This window comes from Patagioenas fasciata, chromosome 1 (assembly GCF_037038585.1).
Source record: "Patagioenas fasciata isolate bPatFas1 chromosome 1, bPatFas1.hap1, whole genome shotgun sequence".
NCBI classification, from domain to species: domain Eukaryota; kingdom Metazoa; phylum Chordata; class Aves; order Columbiformes; family Columbidae; genus Patagioenas; species Patagioenas fasciata.
In genome coordinates, this window is record NC_092520.1 from 131,113,131 (window position 1) to 131,134,523 (window position 21,393).

Genomic DNA, 21,393 nt, shown 5'->3' on the forward strand with positions numbered 1-21,393 from the left:
ACCTCTGTAGTTAACATCATCTTTTACAAAATTGCTTCTGGTCTTAAGTTCTCTGTAGATAGTCTACAGGTCTACTTGATGACTCTGAAGGCATGGGTCACACTTGGTACTGGAGCTGCCTTGGTACATCTTGCAGGAGATCAAACACTCCATGTGAACTCTATTACAGAAATATGTAATGATCTGGATATTTAGTAGGCTTGACAGGTGTTCATGTAGCAACAACTAATTCATGAACTTATGAGTTTGAGAAAGAAGTAAACATTGACTGTATTGGCGGGCCTGTGGAATAAAAGAGACATCTGTGTATTTGAAATATGTTGGTGTGGTGACTGATCTGATATGTAGATTTGGGATTATAGCAGAGGAATGCTGTCATTACCTCAGTGACAGGGCTATGAATGTGTAAGATGAACTAATAATTTTTTTACTCTTTCTTTAAAGACGGCGATAAAGAAAAACAACCCACGGAAGTACCTGCGCAGTGTTGGTGATGGAGAGACTGTAGAATTTGATGTGGTCGAGGGAGAGAAGGTGAGAGATGTATGGAGATTAGGGATGTGGTTCAACAGAGTTAACATCACTCTAGTGGACAGTAACACAGAACCTTAGCTGTGTTTTTGTTTTGTCTAATGTATTAATCGCTGAGGTGGATGGCATTCCTGCAGCTTTTCTGTGGAAGATCTTTTTTTTTTTTAAGGCTTCATTAAGAAGTGTTTCTAGATAGTAGTGCTTCTAGAATTGGTAATTTTTACTTGGTAGACTATTTGAAATGGCAGTCTGCCTAGTAAGCATTAACTGATGCATATATTGCCCTGAAGAATTTTTCATGGGAGTCTAGTAGCTTAACTGTAAGACCCTTCAAGTTTTTTGCACTTGTACTTTCTCAAATTTTTTGAGTTTTCTGAGCTTTTTTGATTTTTTTTTTTTTTTTGACTGTGTGGGGTTGTGGTGTGTGGGTGGTTTTTTTTTTTTTTTTCATTAATCAGTTATTACATTTTTCCTCTGAACTCAGTCTGGTTGATAGGGTCTTACCTCATGATCATAACTTCATAACTCTTGTGTTACAGGGTTGAGAGTAACAGACCTGCTTTTGCACTCCTTGGGAGGAAGGAATCTCTGTAGCTTGGAACTGATGCGAACAAGCTGCTTTTCTGTTTTGTCTTTTTCCCTTCTCCCTGTGCTGGGTTGTTCTTTTCTTGTACCACCCTGGCTTACTCTCTTTTGGCCTTCCAGGGTGCAGAAGCAGCTAATGTCACTGGTCCAGATGGAGTTCCTGTAGAAGGCAGCCGCTATGCTGCAGACCGACGCCGCTATCGACGTGGCTATTTTGGCCGACGCCGTGGACCTCCTCGAAGTGTAAGTTTAATTTCCTTAGTGGTGGTCATCCTACCTCCTCAGCAGTCTTCTGATCTTTTTGTGAGAGAACTGCACGTTCAGCACTGGCATATAGTAAACTGTCAAATGCTAAGTTGTGAGTGTTCTTCAGATACATTCTGGGTTCCTCCAGCACATCATTGATGTTGATACTGATATTTTCTATTATTGGATGTTCTGTAGACCTTTCTGTGTCCTGTCTTTTTATAATTTTGCTAAAAGCATCTCTTTGGGTGGTAAAGTTACCAGCTTGAAGAGTGAACACAAAGGATTGGGATGCCTAAGTGGTTCACCATGCCCCTTACCTGAAGCAAGGGGAAGTATTTATATTACTCTAAGTAGTATAACTAACAATCCTTTGGAAGGCTTACTTGGAAGACCAGATTTGTTTAGAAGCTCATAATTTTGCATGGCATGGTAGTAGTTTGACCAGCTAGTTGAAACCTCCATGTATTGTCCCTTCGTAGCCCTCTGCCTACAGCCGTACAATGTAAAGATAATGGATTTTTTCTTTACACTAGTTGTGTACCACTTATAGTATCTGCAAGTTTTTGGACAGGGAGAAGTATGAGGTACGTGGATGTAGTTCTAGCAGTTTCTATTCCTATTCATATCATGCTTGTGCCTGGAATGATCCAACAAACTGGAACATATACCAGGTTTGATTATCTTTTCTTTCATAGCTGACTCTGTGATCATCACTTGCAGAAATGTGTTGAATGATCCAGTATGGGAGCCCTGGGTGGAAGTCTACCCAAGCAACATAACTATTCTCATTTTGTTCTACAGAGTTGACAGCGTGGGGGCAAACTGAGTGTTGTCAAATCCTTCCTTAAAGCCTAGCTGTCATGAGGTTTCCTCTCTAATACAGCTAGGCACCACTGAGCCTTAAATACGTGAAAGGTGTTCTTTCTTAGTCCCTTGGAGGCTGCTGGAAGTTGGTGTTGGTAATAGTATTTACTACTGCATACGTCTTTGTTTTTCTGACAATACAGTTTGTAGCTTCAGCTCACATGCCAAGCAGCAGAGAAGTAGGATACTAGGGAGTATGTTCCAGCATTGGTTCTGTTGTTACCTTTTGCTCTCCTGAGGTTAAAATCTCCCTGAACTATATTGGGAGTGAACACTTTAGTTGGTGGTAGTGGTGTTGTCTTGGAGTTGCTTCAGATTTTAAATAAGCACATATATCAAGGCTTAGCCAACCCTGTGTACTGCTGAGTATGGAAAGCAGCTGTTTCTTTGTGCCTGGAGAAGGATAATGCGAGACACATCTTGCACATGGGGAACATTCAGTCTTGGGATACTTGCACTGGGACATGATGTCTTGGATGTCTAATGCAAACTCATGCAGCTAAAAATCTGTTTCACATGTGACACTATAACCCACTTGTGTACATTAAGTGCTGGGATTCAAGGGGAATAAATTCTGACATCACACTGTTTTCCTTTGGCTTGATTATATATGAGTGCCCAGACTGTTTTGGTGTTGGTACTAGACCTTAGTTGTTGTGTGACTGGTGCCTAATGTCCTGTGAAGACATCTCTCATTTATAACCAAAAATGTACTGCTCTTTCTCTGGGATCATTGACTCTGGAAGAATTACAGCTTTCAAAATTTGCAAATGATGATTTGCAAGAAGGTGTTAACCTGGTTGTTCATTGTTTCCTGTTGCTCATGAAGTTTGTTGATCCTTCTCTTTTGCTTTTTGAGTATCCTCTGAATGTCAGACCTGCCCATCAATCCATTGAGTGCTCCTCTGCATTTGGTATCATCTGTAGAAATTAAGAGTAAATTCTGTTTCATTCAAGGATGATGATCTTATAGTACCATTCCCTTAGCATGCCATTCTAATGGGTAGCAAGGTAAACTCTGTGATTGCTGTGAGCTTTTAAAGATGATGCTGGTCAGGCAGTGACATTCAACAGCACTGCAGGAGCCAGCTAATGTATCTTGTATAGTCTCAGATGTGTGTGTGTGTGTAAGATATAAGTGGTATTTCCTTTTAATGTTTGAGCTCAGTCAGGAGTTTCTTGTGCAACCATAGCTGATGTCTGCTATGCTTGCTCAACTTTCTGCATGTTGTAGTGGACCCTTCTTGTGTTCTGAGCTAGTCTGAGGTGCAACCAGTTCTGCTGGGCCTTCTTAAGCACTCATCTGTTAGTTGCCTGAATGAGTCAAAGCTCCACTTGAAGTTGCTGTCTTTGGCAGCAACTGCAAAGGGCTGTGCAGGGACTGTCCCTGAAGTCCTAGTGTAGGTCAGTGAAACCACTGAAACTTGTTCAGATATTCTTGTCATCCCCTGTGTGCTTGGTTTGATAGACAAACAGAGGGTAGAGTACATCCTCATATGATGCTATCAGTATTTCCTTTTTGAAACTTTTCAGTTGTATCAGTTAACATTCTTCACATTGAAACTGCGCGTGTACTGTGTCTAGAAAAATGCTTCTTTCTACTATTCTTATCCTTTAACAAGGCCTCCTCTTTCCCCTTCCATTCCCATGTGTGTAAAGGGGTAAGAAAGGTATCAGTGTCTGCAAGCCATAGCAATATGAATGCACTATTCTGTATGGTCCCGTTAGCAGGTGCATTAAAGGTTGGGCCTCTCTACTTGAGGAATTGTTTCCAGCAAAATCTCCTGAAGGATATTTGAGACACATTTGAGTTGCTGACAGTATGGCACTCTAGGGCTGTGCTTGCTGAAAGGATATTTACTCAGCTGCAGGCAACTCTTGCTGCACAGCTGAAGGAGAAGGTTTCAGTGTACCCAGGCCTGCTATGCTTAAAGATCTACTAGGCTGCAGAGGTGAAAGGTTTTCCCAGAGCTCAGCTGCCCACATCATCAATCCTGTATTTACTGAAAAAAAATTGAGGTGACTTTTGACATGGTGGCTAGAAACCTAGAAGGTTTCAAGAATTTCTAGTTGATATTGGTTAGCAACTCCAGTCCAACCTTGTAGTGCACCAGAAGTCAATTTTTTTTTTTTTTTTTTTCCTTCCTCACTAGCATGGTTTTAGGCAAACAAAAAATGCTGTGCTTTGGCATGCTAGCTCAAATGTGTACGCACTGTTATATACTGAGTCTGGTTTTGAACACATTGTGTGAATTTCTCCAGAGAAAAGAGGACCTTGAAGAATCTGAGGTATTTAACCAGCTCCAGTGGAATGGTGTCTGGACTGCATGGATAGTCCTGTGGAAAACAGAAGTATTATACTTGTTCATATCAGAAATTTTGTAATTGTATCCACTACAGAAAAGAGACTGTGGTTGTGGCTAAACTGTCTGTGACAACATAAACATGGTGTGGAGCTGTAGTCAGGGAGTCGTAACAGACAATGAATCATGGAATAACCTTGAGAACCAGTGATGTCTTATCTAAATACAGTGTGTATTACTAATAAGTCTCTATACCAGTGAGTCAGAAAACAAGTGAAATAGTTTGGAGAACTGTTTTATGGGTTGACATTATTTCTCATAGAGAGAAGACCTGAAAATACGAATGGTACTATACAAAAGCTAGAGACTGATCTGCAGAGATGTAAGCACTAACTGTAACTGCAATGAGCTTTTTACTCATTTGCGCTCCTTCGTTTCTTCTTTTGTTCTTACAAAACTTTCCTTTGAGGGATGGCAATAAGATTTTTGTACCTTTTTAGGGTCAGAGAAATCTGTGTGAGATCTTCATGGGGAATCACAGCCTGCCTGCTTACCTATATTGGTCTTCTTCAGAGGAAAATGTAGAATGTGGCAGGCTGGCTTCATTCACTTGTCCTTCAGGATAACCTAATGTTTTCTTAGAAGGTGTTACACTGAGTTCAAAAGTTCCTGTGGAAGAGATTGCGTGAACAAGATCATGTGTGTGCTAGACAAGGTATGAAGCTTTCCTAATAAATGAACCTAATGTACTTTGAGTATAGTAAAACAAGACCTCAAAGCTCAGCTTCTGTTTTCTGGTCCAATTCGATCTGTTTCAGTGACTTCTGACAGCATAATTGATTTATTCTGGAGCCATACTTGACACAGCAAATAGACCTATATCAAACAGTTGGCAGTGATACTAGTGTAATGTGTTAATTGAATTTTTGTGATACTATAGAAGATGCAGGAAACTATCAGGACTTCTGGGCAAAGCAATTAATTTACTTTGCTATTCTGTTTTTAACTGATTGTTTAAGCCAAACCCATTTAAAATACTGACATGTCAACATTCAGTTCAAGATGAATAGGAAAATGTCTGCATCAGGTTTAGTCATTCTTTCCATTACTAAAGGAGATAGTATTTTATCTGAGATTCCAATGCAGCCCTCTGAAGGGAGGAGTGGACTTGGGCTGTGCCACTAAAAACAGTTAGAAATTCAATATTGCCTTTTAAAGGTCTGTGAATGTGATGCTGATTGCCAAGTGCTATAGAAGAGCTTTAACTGGTGTAAATATTGTGTGCCCCTCCCTACAATTAAGTTTTTTGATTCATTGTTGGCTTCTGGCACATTGTCTTTTAGACAAGACCTACTGGGCCTTTGTGGTTCTGTGTTTCTGGCATTGCAGTGCTAGAACTGACTACTGATTTAACATGTGGTTGCTTGGAAATCCTGGAGAAGAGAAATGGTGATTATGCTGGAACATGTTCAGAATTGGTTTAGTTTCATGTTCTCTCTTCTGATCATATATTGCTGCTCTCTTCTCCTGTTTCTGTGCTTTGCCAGTCTTCACATGAGGAAGAGAGTGAGAGCAAAAGCAGTATAAGGTCACTGATTCAGAAAAGGCAAATCCCAAGACCTCTGAATCAGTATTGCCACACATAATACTGGCAGCACTGTTTTTCACCTTACTGTCTGAGACACTTCTGGCCAGCCCTCACAGGTTATTAAACTCTGAAGTTAGGGAGTACAAACATCTTGATACAAACAGGACAGATTGATATGGCAAAGTAGGTATAAGTAGCATAATGCTGTCAAACTCGAAGTTTACCCTTTCAGGTTTTGAGTCTGTCAAGTATTTCTCAACTGCTATCGGATGCTACCTGTTATCACTATTTACTTAGTGGGAGTTCCTTTTTATATTTAGTTATCCTAATCAGTCTTGTGTGTGAGACACTGTAATGGATTGTTATTTGTGTTTTGGTTTTTTTTTAATTCTGATTTCTCTCACCTCAGCAGCTGACCCTATCATGTTGTTAGGATTAGCTGGTATAGCTATTTCAGCATGTGAAATATTCTACTTGCCTTAAGGCTATGTCTCTGTGCTTTTTAGAAACCTGGAAAGCTACAAAAATGCTTGAAATTATTAATGCATCTGGAGGGTACTTCATTGTGGTGAGGGGAGAAGATTGTCCAGGTTGGTCACTGAGGTTCATTTAATTCCCCAAGATTCTTGTTACAATCTGCAACACTCCAGCCTTTCTAAATGCCAGTCGTCATGTTACCTTAGCTAAGGAAAAGTTCACTGTCCATGCAGGTACCTGGAGTTGCCAGTTGAAAAGAGTGAAATATGGTGGTGGTGGTTAAAATAGCTGTGTGGAATTGGAAGGAGATATCTCAGACTTGGTGTAGACTGTTGAAGGCTGTCAAGAAGCAATAGTTTTTGTTTCCTGCTGGATCAGATCCAGAAGATCTAGAAATAAAAGTCCATCTCCTGTTGTTAAACTCCCTTTTTTTTCGGGGGGGCGCAGGGGGGAAGAGTAGTGTATTGTGAACAGTAAATAACGTAACTTTTATAAAACAGACATTACTGATGGCTGGCACTTAAGCAAAATAAAAAAAATACCAGACAACAAACTAGGGAAACCACCACCACCACCAAAACAAACCTCAACTACAGCTATATCAGTTAACAACTAAAGAGGAGAGATAACCACTGCATCTCTGAAAGGCTGAAAATGGTGAGGGTGTAGAAGAGTATTTGATATGATGTAGTACAGTTTTTTTGTCTTTAAACTTCTTGGTGTTGTGGTGAGAGTTCTGTGGAATGGGGCTTTGTGTACAATGAGGCCAGAAAGTGGTCTCTGGAAAGTTTCAGTTTGTTTTCCAAATTGAGAAATGTCCTGATCAATAGCTGCCTTTTCATAATGCATTTATCCTTTACAGTGCAATGTTCTGTCTTAAAATATATTTTTGTATGCGTCACAGTGAACTGTCAGGTTCTCTGCCTTGGCGGACAGGGAGGAGGCATCACCAGGTGGCTTCTTGGTCTATTACTTGTGGGGATCAAGAGCAGCACTGTTGGCTCTTGTGCTGTCCCACTCTTAACCTTTGCCCTAATTAAAGCCTTCTGAGTATGTTTCTTTACCTGGTGTGTTGATGTTTCTGTACTGGTTTTGAACTTGTGTTCAGATTATTGGGCCTCATAGTTAATATACTGCCCATGAAATAAGATAACACTTTGTCTTTAGACTCGGTCTTTTTTTCTTTTGCTTGTAGGGTGGTGAGGGAGAAATCAAGGATGGGGTCACAGAAGGAGGACAAATTCATCAACAAGTCCAAAGGAATCCTACCTATCGTCCCCGCTATCGCAGGTTTGTACTATTTCCATTGTTTGTCATTACACGTGGATGCTTTTGTGATCTATACAGGCTTCATTAGAAGCAAGAAGCTGTATTTTCTGGTTATTAATGTGCATGCAAATGTTTGGGACAGTGAGAAGCATTTTAGTTACTAGGAGAAAGGTGAGCCATAGGAGTAAGGAAACATCTACGTAAGTTGTTTAATGTGATTATAATTGCTCAGAACTAGGAATAGGTCAAGAAAAGGCAAAAAATTCTTTGTATCCTTTTAGTTGTCACAATTGAGCAGCATGTTGAAGTGAATTGGAAGGTCTGTATTTTCCTGGCTGATTCTTATGCTTTTTGAGGACAAGTAATGAATCTGCATCCCACTTGATCTGGGGCAGCTAGATCTACTATCTACAGGGGCAGGGTGTGCTTTGTAACTCTTCTTGTGGCCTGAAAAGAGTAGTTTGCAGCTAAGCACTAGATTAGTAGTCTGTTTGCATCCAGCTCCATCCTGTGGATCACTCAGGCTTGGTTCTATGCAGTGATGCTACTTTTAGGTACTAAGGAAAGCCTACTGTTGAGGAAAAAGTGGTGTCCTGTCTCTTACAGGCTGTTAGATTATGTAGCAGCATTAGTTACCTTGTAATATCCTGTGCTAGTGGAGGATACTGCTGTCAGTCAAGACTTAAAATTCAGGCTCCTTGAAGGTTCCTAAAGGAGAAGGTAATAAAATAGAAGTATCAGTTACTCTTGCTGGAACTTCTGGAGAAAGGGGGTGCTAAGGAGATTAAAGGGTTTCCAGAATAGTAAGAGAAAACTCGTCAAAATGATTGAATGAGAAAAATGTGTAAGGAGTGGAAGTGCCTGCAGGCTCTGAGGCTGGGAGAAGAGACAAATGGAAACAGATTATAGAGGTCCATAGAATATTGAGTGGCATGGAAAGGATGGATTAAACTATTTTTGTCTTTCCTTCTTATGAAAGAATATGCTATGAAGAGCCTTCAAATGAAGGAAGTGGGATGCATGTTGAAAAATGAAGTGAGGTTCATAGAACTACAGAACAGCACAGGGTGGAAGGGACCTCAAAAAGTTATCTGGCTGAACCTTTTGTGGGAAAGGGAGCCTTCATGAGATTATCTGGCACCCTGTCTAGTCACATCTTGGAAACCTTTAGTGGTGGGGACTCTACTACATTCCTGGGAAAGTTATTCCAGTAAATGATTGTCATTGTAAATCTTTCTTACACTAAGGTGAAACCTCTCCTGACAGAACTAGTACCTGTTGAACCTTGTTTTTTTCAATGAGGCTCCTTGTAAAGAGAGCACTGCTGTTGTCTTTGTAGTTGCACTGGAATACTTCTCTTTTCTAGGAGGAAAAGACCCAGCTTCCTCAGTCTTTCCTTATAGGGCAGATTCTCCAGCATTTTGATCATCATGGCTCTCCTTTGGCTGTACCCAGTTTTTCTATCTCCTCTTTGAGTTGTGGGGACCAGAACTGGACACAGTATTCCAGATGTGGCCTGATAAGTGCTGCATGGGATGTTCACATCTCTCCATGCTAGTAATGCCCCTGAATGCAGCCTGGGATCAGATTTGCCTTTGCTGTAGCAGCACACTGCTGTCTTGGGGGGTTGTGCATTCAGCAGGCTGCTGGAGATTTTTGCCACAGGATGTTGGTGATATTGAAAGCTTGCATGAGCTTTGGGGATATTGCTCAAATAACTGGAAGAGAACACCATTGTGATATCTCTAAATAGGCAAGCTGTGTGGCTTGGGAAATCACTAGTTGAAACCAATTTGAGGCTGGGAGGCTATTTGGGAGATAGGTTTCTTTGTCCTTTCTCTAGGGATCCACAGAACTGGTGTAAAAGGACACTTGAAGACCAAGTAGGCCGTTCTTATGTTCTTAGCAAAGATCCCTTGAAGTTCACGTGAGCACTGATGCTTTCCAGAGGGATACGAGGAGTAAGTTGCTGAGTCATATGTGTTTAGTCATACCCAGTGTAGGACTGCTTTCTTCGTTTTCCAGCCTTAGTTCTGACATCACCATTCCAGTTTCTAGCTTCTACAATGAGGGAACAATTCAATAGCTGAGGAATTTGATGCAGTTAAAAATATCAGTGTGAAATAGTCAGCCTCTGACTGTCATACCTTTTGAGATGTTGCCTCACTTTTTTTCTTACTGAATTCCTTTAAGTGGAAAAGCTCATTAATATTCTTGTTTTCTTGTGACTTATTTAATCCTGGAGAATTGAGTGACAAGTTAAATAAAACACTGATTACTTTTACTAGTGTTCTTCATAAAGCATTGTGACACAAGCCCCCACAACATCCTTTTCTCTAAATTGGAGAGAGATGGATTTGATTGGTGGACTGCTTGGTGGATTAGGAATTGATTGGATGGTTACATCTGGAGGGTAGTGGTCAACAGATCAATGTCTAGATGGAAATAGGTGCCAAGTGGGGGCCCTCAGGGGTCTGTATTGGGACCAATACTGTTTAATTTCTTCATCAATGACAGACAGTGGGTTCAGCAGCCTTCAGCAGGTTTACTGAGTTGTGCAGGGACAGGATGCCATCCAATGGAGCCTGGACAAGCTGGAGAAGTAGGCTCATGTGGACCTCCTGAGGTTCAAAAGACCAAGTGCAAGGTCCTGCACCTGGGTTGGGGCAACCCCTGGTATCAGTACAGGCTGGGCGATAAAGGGATTGAGAGCAGTCCTGTAGAGAAGGATTTGGGTGTACTGGTGGATGGAAGACTGGACATGAGCCAGCAATGTGTGCTTGCAGCCCAGAAGGCAAGTTGTATCTTGACTTGCTGGCCATGCTCCTTTTGATGCAGCCCAAGGGAGGTGATTCTGCCCCTCTGCTTGGCTGAGACCCCACCTGGAGTCCTGTGTCTAGCTCTGGAGCCCTCAGCACAGGAAAGACACAGACCTGTTGGAGAGGGTCTAAAGGAGAAGTACAAAAATGATTAGAGGGCTGGAACAGTTCTGCTGTGAGGACAGGCTGGGAGAGTTGGGGTTGTTCAGCTTGGAGAAGTCTCCTGGGAAGACCTTATGGCTGCCTTTCAGGGGCCTGTAAGAAAGACAGGGGCAGCCTTTTTGGCAGGCCTGTTGCGATAAGATGAGGGGTAATGGTTTTAAACTAAAAGAGGATAGATTTAGATTAGATAGAAGAAATTGTTTACCGTGAGGGTGGTGAAACACTTGAAGAGCCTGCCCAGAGAGGTGGTAGATACACCATCCCTGAAAATATTGAAGGTTAGGATGGACAGGGCTCTGAGCAACCTGCTGTAGTTGAAGGTGTCCCTGCTCACTGCAGGGGTTTTGGACCAGGTGACCTTTAAAGGTCCTTTCCAACCCAGACTGCTCTGATTCTGCTTTTAAGGAGCTTATTTGTATTAGTCAACCATTCACTCGTTTCTCTTCATCTTGTCTTTGTCTTTCTGTCAGCTGGCTTAAGAGGTCAAGTTCCAACACTGAATTTAGATTAACTATGAAATGGATGTAATTTCTCCCCTCCCTTTTTTTTTTTGTTGTTTCCAAATGTTTGAAAAACAATCAGCAAGAGGTAATTAACAGTGCAAGCGCAACAAGAAGCTGAATTTCACGGGAATAACAAAAATGTCCTTAAACATAATGACTACCTGTTCCATGCAAAATGGATCCATCCTTCTGGATGCTGGGTTTAGAACCACAAGCCTTCCACCTCTACTTTGAGCTTTTCTATCTGCGAATGTTTGTGTTAAAGTTGGCTCCCTTATCTGGGATTGTGGGAAACAAGGTGATACTGATGCTACTGCTTGTAGGAATCTGAGCTGAATAAATTTTATTCCTGAAAGTCTTAATTAGCATTGAGCAGTCAGGAATAGCACCATACCAAGAACAGTGAGTCAGCTGAGCTTTTGCATGTCATGTGGGTAAATCACAGGCTGGATAATTTACCCATGGTTAATGGGAATTTGTGTTTCTGATGCTTTTTTTTTCCATGTAAGAGGTATGATAGCTTACTGTATCCAATGTGAGTGCAAAATGTTTCTGTTTGAATTAACAAGTAGGCATTGCTTGCATTTACATGCGCTAAATCCCGTGACACTTCTGCTTTTTCTGTTGGATTCCTTTCAAGATGCTAAATTGGCTTTTGGGCCTGGATAGCTGTAGATGAGCTAAGCCAGCTAATGGCAACTAGATAGTAGGCAGTGACCTTGTCATCACTTTCAGCTGGGTTTTGACAGTTTATAGACATACTTTGTTTATCCTGGGAATGGGATGAAATGTTCTTGCATATTTCAAGAACATGGACTTGGTAGCTTATAAAATTCCATTATATCTGGAGTTGAAAGGGACCCATGAGGATTAAGTTCAATTCTCAGCTTCTCACAGAACTACCTAAAACTAAACTGTATGACTAAGAGCATCATCCAGATGCTCCTTGAACTCTGTCAGGCTTGGTGCTGTGGCCACTTACCTTGGAGCCTGTTCCAGTGGCCAACCACCTCTCTCAGTGAAGAACCTTTTACTAATGTCATATCTGAACTTCCCCTTGATGAAGCTTCATTCCATTTCTACATGTCCTATTGCTCGTCACCACAGCGAGGAAATTGGTACCTCCTCCTCTGCTGCCCCCCTTGAGGAAGGTGTAGATTGTAGTTGTAGACTGTAGCATGTATCCACACATTTGAGATGTGACCACATACTGTAGTTCCAAGCCAAAAAGCTTCTCTTTATTCTTTTGAATAACCAGTCCCAGATATCTCCCAATGTCATTAACATGTTAGCATTAATGAGGTCCAACTTGCAAGATACATTATGTGGTCAAGAAGGGCAACATAAGGCAAAGTGGGGAGATGCAGGAATAGTTTACAGGTGGAAATGCAATTCCCAAGGATTGCACCATTAATTATGGATAGGGCTGAAGTGGTATGTAGCTAGTCCAAGGCTAACTTGGCGGAGTCAGCCTGTATGACCACTACTTGCTTGTTTCTTCTCCTGCCCAGCAATTCAAATGGATTAGCTACCTCTTTATTGTATGACAGACAGTAGAAGATGCTGATGTACCTTCAACAGCGAAGAGACACTCAGATTGCATTGGGTTAGACAAGCAACAGGTTTTTCCCTTTCAACCATACGCCTGATGAACTCCAAAGGGATGGTTTGCTAGCATTTAACTTGTTACAGATGGGATGGTACTTGGTTAGAGAAGTTTTTGCTGGGCTAAGATGACGATAGTGTAACCTCCTCAGGCTTCTCTCATTTTTTTTTTTCCTTCTTCAGAGGGCCCCCACGTCCACGCCCTGCCCCAGTGGCTGGAGAGGCTGAAAACAAAGAGAACCATCGTGAGGCCAGTGCTATGAGTCAGCAGCCACTTCGTCGTGGGTATAGGCGCCCGTACAACTACCGGCGTCGACCTCGTCCACCCAATGCTCCAGCTCAGGATGGGAAAGAGGTAAATGTGCTTCTGGCAAAATGTTGCAGAGACTGAGTTTTGGTGGTTGAAGTTAGCTGGTTTCATTGCCTGTTCTCTGTGAACTTCTTTGAGAATAAGCAGTTTTTCTTAAATGGGACAGCTTCTACATAGTTCTTAATTGGAGTCAAAGTGTAACAAATATTTTTTTTGAAGTGGAAAGAAGCAGTTGTGTTTTTCAGTGTCCTCAAATCTTCAGTCTGTATGTAGCGTAAGAGATGGATTTGAAAGTTCCAGGTCTATTTCCTGAACTGCTTGAACCAGAGTTGTTCAGGGGACTGTTTGCAAATACATGTTTTTCCTTAATGAGGAAAGACTTTCCCATTCTGTATCTACTTGAGGTTGTCTACTGACAGAATCTGCTGTATAGTACTTCAAGTTTAGTGTATTTCCTGCAGTTAATATTTTCTGATTATTCATCTTCCTTGATTGTTTTAAAACCTGGGTTATGCTGGCCCTACCACTGAACACTGGAAGGGTCTGGAAGTCAGTCTTTGCCTATAATAAAGTTTTATTGTGTCTTAGGCAAAGGTGACTGAAACATCTGCTGAAAATCCTGCTCCAGTGACTGAGCAGAGTGGTGCTGAGTAATGTCCACCTCCCCAGGCACCTTTACCATCCCTCAGGTAAGGAATATAGGTAGTTCTTGTTCTCCAGCTGGAGCAGCATTGTGTACACTTGTAGGGTTTGGACTCTGGCCACATCCCCCTATGTACGGCTAGATATTTGAGAACTTTTGAGGTTGCTGTATAAGCAAATGAAGAAAGTTTGCTGCTTTCTCTTCTTTCTGTCTGTGTCTGTACTTGTGAAAAAGTAAATTTTTGCTTTATAAATCTGACTTTTCAGGAAGATTTATCTGGTCTTTATAGCAAAAGCATCTGCTTATGAGTTAGCAATGTTTTGCTTTAGGAACATACTGTGTTCTCAGTTTATGGATAGGATAAGCCAGTCATGCTTATCCTGTCTGTTATTATGATAGTTCCCTCTCCACCTGACATTTTACCTCTTCAATGGAAAAATGAAACTTATGTTAACTGCATTTTTTTTTAATTTGGCTCTTCAACAGGTGTCCTAAAATACAACTGAAAAGTAACACCAAAGAAACAAGCAATAAATCATCAACAATGACAAAAGCAAAGATCTGAAACACTGGAACTTAAAAGACAAAAAATTTACCAGCAGCTGAGATCTAGGGAACGCCTGCAACATAGATGCATGAAGAGAGAAAAAGAAAGTGAGATTTAGAAAGAGCAACCTCCCCAGTTTCAACAGCAACTGTGGGGTGTGTTGTTGTTTTCTTTTTTTTGTAAGAATTTCACTGTTTCACTAGTATTGAATTTTTCAGTTTTTCCTTTGGTATCAAACTGAAAAGGGAAAAAAAAACCCAACCAAAGAACTGAAATTGAAATTAAATGCTTTTTTTATTGGATGCTGGTGCTAAACCTCCCGTGTGTGATGAGGTTTTTTTTTTCTGTGCCAGTCCTGTTCAGTGCAGGACGTGGGGAGGAAAAACTTCCGCTTTCCTTGGTAAGATCTATTTGAAACTGCAGCATGGGTGACGTTCCTCACAAATAAAAGTGATTTCAACTATTGAAGTAGTTTTTAGTATGTCTCTTCGTGTTTATTTTTAAAATAATACATATTTTAATCTCACTGCTTCAGCTTTATATGTGAAAATGAGAGATGCCTCTTAAGTATGTGTTGGTGTATCTTGTGTAGAACTATGCTGGATGACACATGTGCAAGGATGTGGCTACATTAGGTGGTTCTACTCCAATCCAAGACAATTTCTGCAAATTATACAACAGAGCTATAACCTACACTGCCCTCTCTGCTCTTCTGGCTCCAAGGGTGTTGATGGACTTTTCTGTTACCATCTTGTGGTAGGGGCTAGGGGATTTGGAGTGCCTTACTAGGATATTGTCTTCCCCATCTGTTTTGCTAGGCTTTTGTGTTCTGTAAATAGTAGAATACAAGGTTTCAGACTCCTCTGCTCAAAAAGACATGGTGGGCATAGTAACTGCCACTTTATTTAAGCTTCTGTTCCAAATAACGGCAGTATGTTTTATTAGCTTCTCCACTTTTTCTTACTTGAAACCAGTAAAAATCTTTCTACCTGTGGTGTCTTGTGGTAATAAGCAACATACTTAGTGGTCTTACAAATGTGTTTTTCTAATGTTCCTATAACTTGGTTATGTTGCAAGTGTTATCAGTCTAGTTCCAGCTGCTCAATGTGGGTGTGTTTCTTCAGCTATCTCATGTCCTTCATTCTCTAGTTCAACATTTATCACGTTCCTGTCTTATGGGTTGTTGTTATCCAAACATTAGACAGTATATTTGTTTCCTTAAAACACCTCTTTCTATTCTTAGATATGCAATCTTGACCCAGCCTTTACTAAATAACACTTCATGTAAAACCCCTTGGTCTGGAGCAGTACTGTAACTATACACATGGAGGACTAAATGGGAGAGATTCTTGGCAGGTACTTGCTTTCCTTGTCTCTTCTAATTTCCCTGCTCTTGCACTCTATTAATAAAATTTAAACTATTAAGATAGGAGGTTTTCTGTAGACATTCTCATGTTACTCCTCAGCAAATTAGAAGTAGAGGGAGCGCAGGGTATAACTGTGCTCCAAAGCACTTTGCTTCCAGCTTCTGGGAAGGTGAGGAATGGCCCTTACACCCTGTTGCATTTGCCTGGTGGAGGCAGGGGAATGTTTAGTGATGCACAAGTTGTGCTGCCCACAGCTGACTGCATTGGGCATTTCCCACTTGCTTTTGCAATGAAATCATCTTAATGAGATGGGAAGTGCAGGTTACAGGCTTGGTTCAGGAAGGAGAGAGAATGTTGCTGACTCCCTTAAGTACACACACCGCTACGCTCCCTGCAAGCTCACATGGTGTAACATGCCTGTGCAGCACTGGGTCACTAACCCAGCAGTTATGAAAGTTAATTGATACAAGGATCACTGTGAGATGGAGTTTTTGCTCCAAATCTGGTAAGCTGTAGGCTGGGAAAGATGTTGAGAAGGATGCAGTGGTATTCTAATGCCTTCCCTTGGAAAATGAATGTGGCTCTTTTGACACAGAACAAAATTTAATAAGGTGAGGAAAACGTAAGTAATGCACCTTTTACAAATTCTTGAGGATAATCCTTAGTATACTTCAGTTTTGTTCAGAACCAAATTATTTCAGGCAGACTGGGACAAGGTTGGCAGTTTCACTGTAATATAAACAGATGCAAGATATTAATACTGCAGAATTTGTCAAAAACTACTTGAACTGCCTTCAGTTGCTCAAAAGCAAGTGTTTTTTTCTGAAAGTGAGATTTGATGAGCCAAACAGAATTTTCTAATCTCTGAAAAAAATGTAGGTCTGATTTGAATCAGTTTAACAAAGCACGTATTTTATGAAAGAAGAAATCGAAGGAGAGATGCAAGTAGTGTCTTAGTGTCCATTTTTTTTTATTACAGTCCTACCTTTGTTATAGGAGAAATCCTTCTATAAAATTGAAGCTTGTGACTGATATAGTTCACTTCATCCCTGAATTCCTGCTTATGAAAATACAAGCTCAACTCTAGCGAGTCTAAAGCACTTTCTAGAATTACATTTTTAGATGTCTAGGGCGGGGCATAAATAGTTCTTACTATACCGTGTGTTAGATGAACCTTGGCTGAAGAAATATAAAACTGGTGCTCAATATTGAGGGGCAGTTCTCTTGGCAGCTGTGGCGCTTGTGTACCTGTGAAGAAGGCTATGGGTTACTTGCCTCAAGCAGAACTTCAGTGTGTGTGGGTTTTTTGTTTGTGTGTTTTTGTGTGTGTGGGTTGGTTGGTTTGTGTGTTGTGTGTGTGTTTTTTTTTTTGGGGGGGGGGTGGGGGTGTGGTGGCGGTGTTTTGGGGGTTGTTTTTGTTTAGGTTTTTTTCAAGACTTTTAGCTATGAGGATTTCAAATTTGCGGAGTAGTTAACATGCTTTTATACCTACTTGGAGCCATTGTTTTTGTGTTACAATCATTCCAGCGTTCTTCCCTTTCATGGGCACTTACAATGGCTTACACTTGGAGTGGATTACATGTTCATAGTGTAATCATTTTACAGTGTTTTCATAATACTCTGCCTGCCTGACTGTAACCAAGCTTTCTGCTTGTGAGGGCTGTTGTCTACTGTTGCTTAGCCACAAAAATATTCCCTGCGGCTTGTGATCTTTTGAGGACAAAGAAGGGAAGAATGTTCTGCAGGCCTTTGTCTCTGCCTTGCTTCATTTAAACATAAGTCTTGCAATGATGAGATACTAAATAATTTGGAGAAATGTGTCCTATAAACTTCTGCATTGAACAACATTACATTCATGTGCAGCCCTTCCCACCCACTTCATGGGATGATTGTAAACAGGTACAAAAAATGCCTTGGAAATGAAACAGACTTTCTGCTGCAGTTGGAAAAACTCTGGAAGTAAAGCCTGTGCTACTCAGAAGTTGATTTTACAGCCTTCATGGCAAGCTATGTGCATACCTACTTAATGCTGGGGCATGTGCTTGAAACTCCCCTATAGAATGCTAGAATGAACTTGTATGTGGTCTGGATAGCAAAGGTTGTTATGACCCTAATAGCTCTAGAACATCAGGTTTCAAACTCTTCAATTTGTAGATCCATGGAAGAGGGAAAACTGCAAATCTGACACTCAGTTATTTGTTGTGGCTTTTTATAAAATCTGTTTGTAGATCCTTCAGTTCAAGGCCATGGCCTTTAGACACTATCCTTTCTGCTGGTTTGGCTTTTTGGAGAACCAGCTAGCCTTCAAGATCACTGTGATTCTGTGAAAATAAAGTATCTGCTCTGAGATATTCAGACATACTTTGGGGCACACAAGCCATGTGGCAGTGGGACCCTTGGTCAAGTGTAACGGAGATGAGAAAATTTTGGAGGCTGTGTCAAACAAGTGGTAGCTAGAACTCTTCATTTTGTGCTGTCAATAATAGTGGTGCAATGTAGCTGCGATTTGATTTTGACTCCTAAAGCTAGACAACAATGGACTGTGCAGAAAATTGACCCTGATGACTTAGAAGTAATTATTAATCTTATCATCTGGTGATACTAATATCTTAAGGTTTTAAAATGTGATAGGAAAGACCTACAGAAAGTTGTCACCAAGTTCAGAGCTTCGGGATATTTCCTGATTTGTCAAAATGCATCATTCTTCAATGCTTGGCTATCAGTCTGGAGTTTTGACTTGTAAATTGTGACTTTTTAGGACCACAGAGGTCCTTAGAACTAGTCAGGAACTGCTTTTACAGTGAATTTCTAAGGATGGTTGGTTGTAAGGTACGTGTCTATAGTACAGAAAGAGATCTGTTCTGGCAAAATTCAGAGTGTGGGTTAAATGTGTGAAGATCTGCATAGCCTTAGCTCAGACAAGTGGCTTTTATTAGTATCAGCCTAGAACTCAACTTCAGTTGCACCTCAAGTTAAGCTGCTGCTGCTTTAAGATATTAGGTAACATCAGTTAAGGTGGTAAGACTCAAAATATGCTTTGTACAGTGTACCTGTAATAGTCTTGTTTTGTTTCCAGAGGCTTAGAAGGTCTGTATTCTGTGGTTACTGTTCAGTGTGTTGAACTAGTCAATTATTTTCATTTACATTACACAATACTCAAATTTTTGTCCATGACAACTGTTTTCAACAGGCTGTAAATAATGCCCTTCTTTAAAATACACATCAGCTCAGAGTGTTGTAATCTTACCACTTTTGTTTGTATTCCAGTGATCCAAATCCAGAGCACCTAGAGAAAACCAGGCAAGTAAGGTAGACAATAGTTTATGAGAAGCAAAAAAAAAAAAAAGAGAAATTACCCTAAATGTTTTCTTTGAAAAAATGTAAATGCATTTCACAGTAGTGCAGAAGCAAGGAAGAGGCAGTGCTACAAAAAAAAAAAAAAAAAAAATCAGTATTAATAGAATGTACACAGAAAAACCACTGCTGCTTTTCATGCTGATACCACCTAGGTGATACAGTCCTTGCCCTGGAGGAAATGACTGACTCAGAAGGAATGCTGTTCACTCCCTTTGTTCTCAATAAGGTCTCTGCTTCTCTGCTAAGAATGCCAACAAAAAGAACATTATTTTAATATTAGTATGTGTAAATAGGGCTTTTATAGATTCAGTAATCTCTCCACACACATTTCAGGAAAAATTGCTGCAAAGAACTGGACCAAAATTTTGAAATAACTTTTGCCAACAACTAAAACAGCTAGCATGGATTATCTTCTTGAGCTTAGGTAATAATGAACTAGAAAGGTCTAATACTAAATGAAATAAATATTCTCAACAAAGCTCTAGGCCACATTCTGACAAGGACTGAGATGTCCAAGTGCACATGTGAAGTGCCCACAGCCCCTTCTCTGTTTTACACAGGACAGAAGGGCACAGTTCCAACCATCACAATTTCCCATGAGATTGCATATTGGCCTTGTAGCTAGGTCTCTGTTTCTTGATAAGAAACCATTAAGAGAGACTAAACAGCATTGAGAACCCAGGCAGCTATGTTGAGTGCAGTAGCACATAAGTTAGTAGACAAGGGCTGCAGGACACTTCACACTTTTTTTTTTTTTTTTTTTTAAAAGTTTACATTCAGAGGAGGAAAGTGCTTTGCACTACACCATGTGTGGTCCAAACAGCCTGCAAACATATGGCTCAGTTTCATTGCTCTTGGATAGTTCACTCTTAGACATCCAACTCTTGCCTTGCACACAGCTGAAGTATGTAATTAAGATCAGTAAATTTTATTGTGACAAGGACAGTAAAAACATTGCAGTGTTAAACACCAGACTGTATACTACCCTTAACTGGTGTTTAAGGGTTGAGTCCATAACCTCTTTTCTAAGTTTCACACACTTTTTGATTAAAGCTGGTATCCAGCTGTGGAAATAAGACAGCCTAGCCATACAAAATGAACTGGGGTGAATACAGAATCCAGTACCTGTCCAGGTGTCTGCATAACAAGGAGGAGGAAAAAAAAAAGGAACATTGATTTGTGACATGCTTAGTAAGTATTACTCAATAGAGGCTAAGGAATTAATAACTAAGAAAACAGGATTCCTTGCTGCTGTATCTGTGCATTCAGACTGGCAGTACACCGGTGCCAACTTCTCTTGCTTCTGTAGCTGTTTTGCAGAAGCATGTTTTGCCTTAAATACAGGACAGGAAGCACCTATGAATAATGACTGTACAGGCTTGGATCACGAAAGTGGAGTTTGCTGAGAGCAAACATAGAGCTGAACTGCTGCTGACACTTTTCATTACAGAAATCTTTGGTGACGGGTGATTTAGAGATGTCAACCCAGCAATCCGGATTACTGTTAGTTTTAAGACAGGTGAGCACTAGATGGAGCTGTTGCTCCATTAACGTCTTGCTGAAAATTTATATTGCACACTCCTGTGACAGAAAATAAAGGTGTTTCAATGGGGACTATCTTTTTTTTTTTTTTTTGCTGCATGCCTAAGGCATCTAGCTGTGCTGAAGTGTGGTAGATGGTGAGATGCATGAAGCAAAACTCACAGTCTCCACAAGCTGATGCTCAATGTAAAAAATAAGAAAACCAACCTAAAATAAACACAAATTATTTTAGTAGTAAAGTATACTCATCTTGCTGTATAGCTTTTCAAGGAACATGCACTCCTCCTACACTCATGCATATCCTTGACTCTTCTCTGGTTATCATTGCACAGCTGGGAAGAAAATCTTGATGAGAAAGAGGCAGATCTGGCCTGCTCAGCCAGCCAGATGCCCCAGGAAGAACAGACGATGTGCTCCCAGCTGCAACTGTCCCTTCTCTCTTCCCACCTTGTGTCCCTGCCTCTCAGCACTGTTAGGTGTTTGTGGTGGACTTTCAGGACTAAGATATAGGGTGGCAGAGATTAAAAATGTGCACAAGTGTCCACAACATCCCTACTGCAAACTCATTCTGTTCCTTCACAGTAAGGTGACATGGTACCTCAGTGAAAGCACCCATTGTTGAGACTAAATTGATGCCCGATGGTTAATAGTCTACAATTTCTCGGCTTTTTG

The 21,393-nt window shown here is 40.7% G+C and overlaps 2 protein-coding genes across 3 annotated transcripts in view; both read left to right on the top strand.

The window, feature by feature from the left end:
• YBX3 (Y-box binding protein 3) overlaps positions 1-14,923 on the top strand; it is a 25,088-nt gene extending 10,165 nt beyond the window's left edge. Inside the window, exons 4-9 of the mRNA XM_065848207.2 lie at positions 445-534; positions 1,237-1,359; positions 7,793-7,887; positions 13,139-13,310; positions 13,854-13,954; positions 14,395-14,923. Coding sequence (XP_065704279.1) covers positions 445-534; positions 1,237-1,359; positions 7,793-7,887; positions 13,139-13,310; positions 13,854-13,919 — 546 coding nt within the window. The 3' untranslated portion in view covers positions 13,920-13,954; positions 14,395-14,923. The remainder of the gene's footprint in view (positions 1-444; positions 535-1,236; positions 1,360-7,792; positions 7,888-13,138; positions 13,311-13,853; positions 13,955-14,394) is intronic.
• Positions 14,924-15,028: 105 nt separating this feature from the next.
• STYK1 (serine/threonine/tyrosine kinase 1) overlaps positions 15,029-21,393 on the top strand; it is a 33,639-nt gene continuing 27,274 nt past the window's right edge. For both annotated transcript variants that reach the window (XM_065848194.2, XM_071815321.1), the window contains exon 1: positions 15,029-15,811. The gene's annotated coding sequence lies outside the window, so the exon portion shown is untranslated. The remainder of the gene's footprint in view (positions 15,812-21,393) is intronic.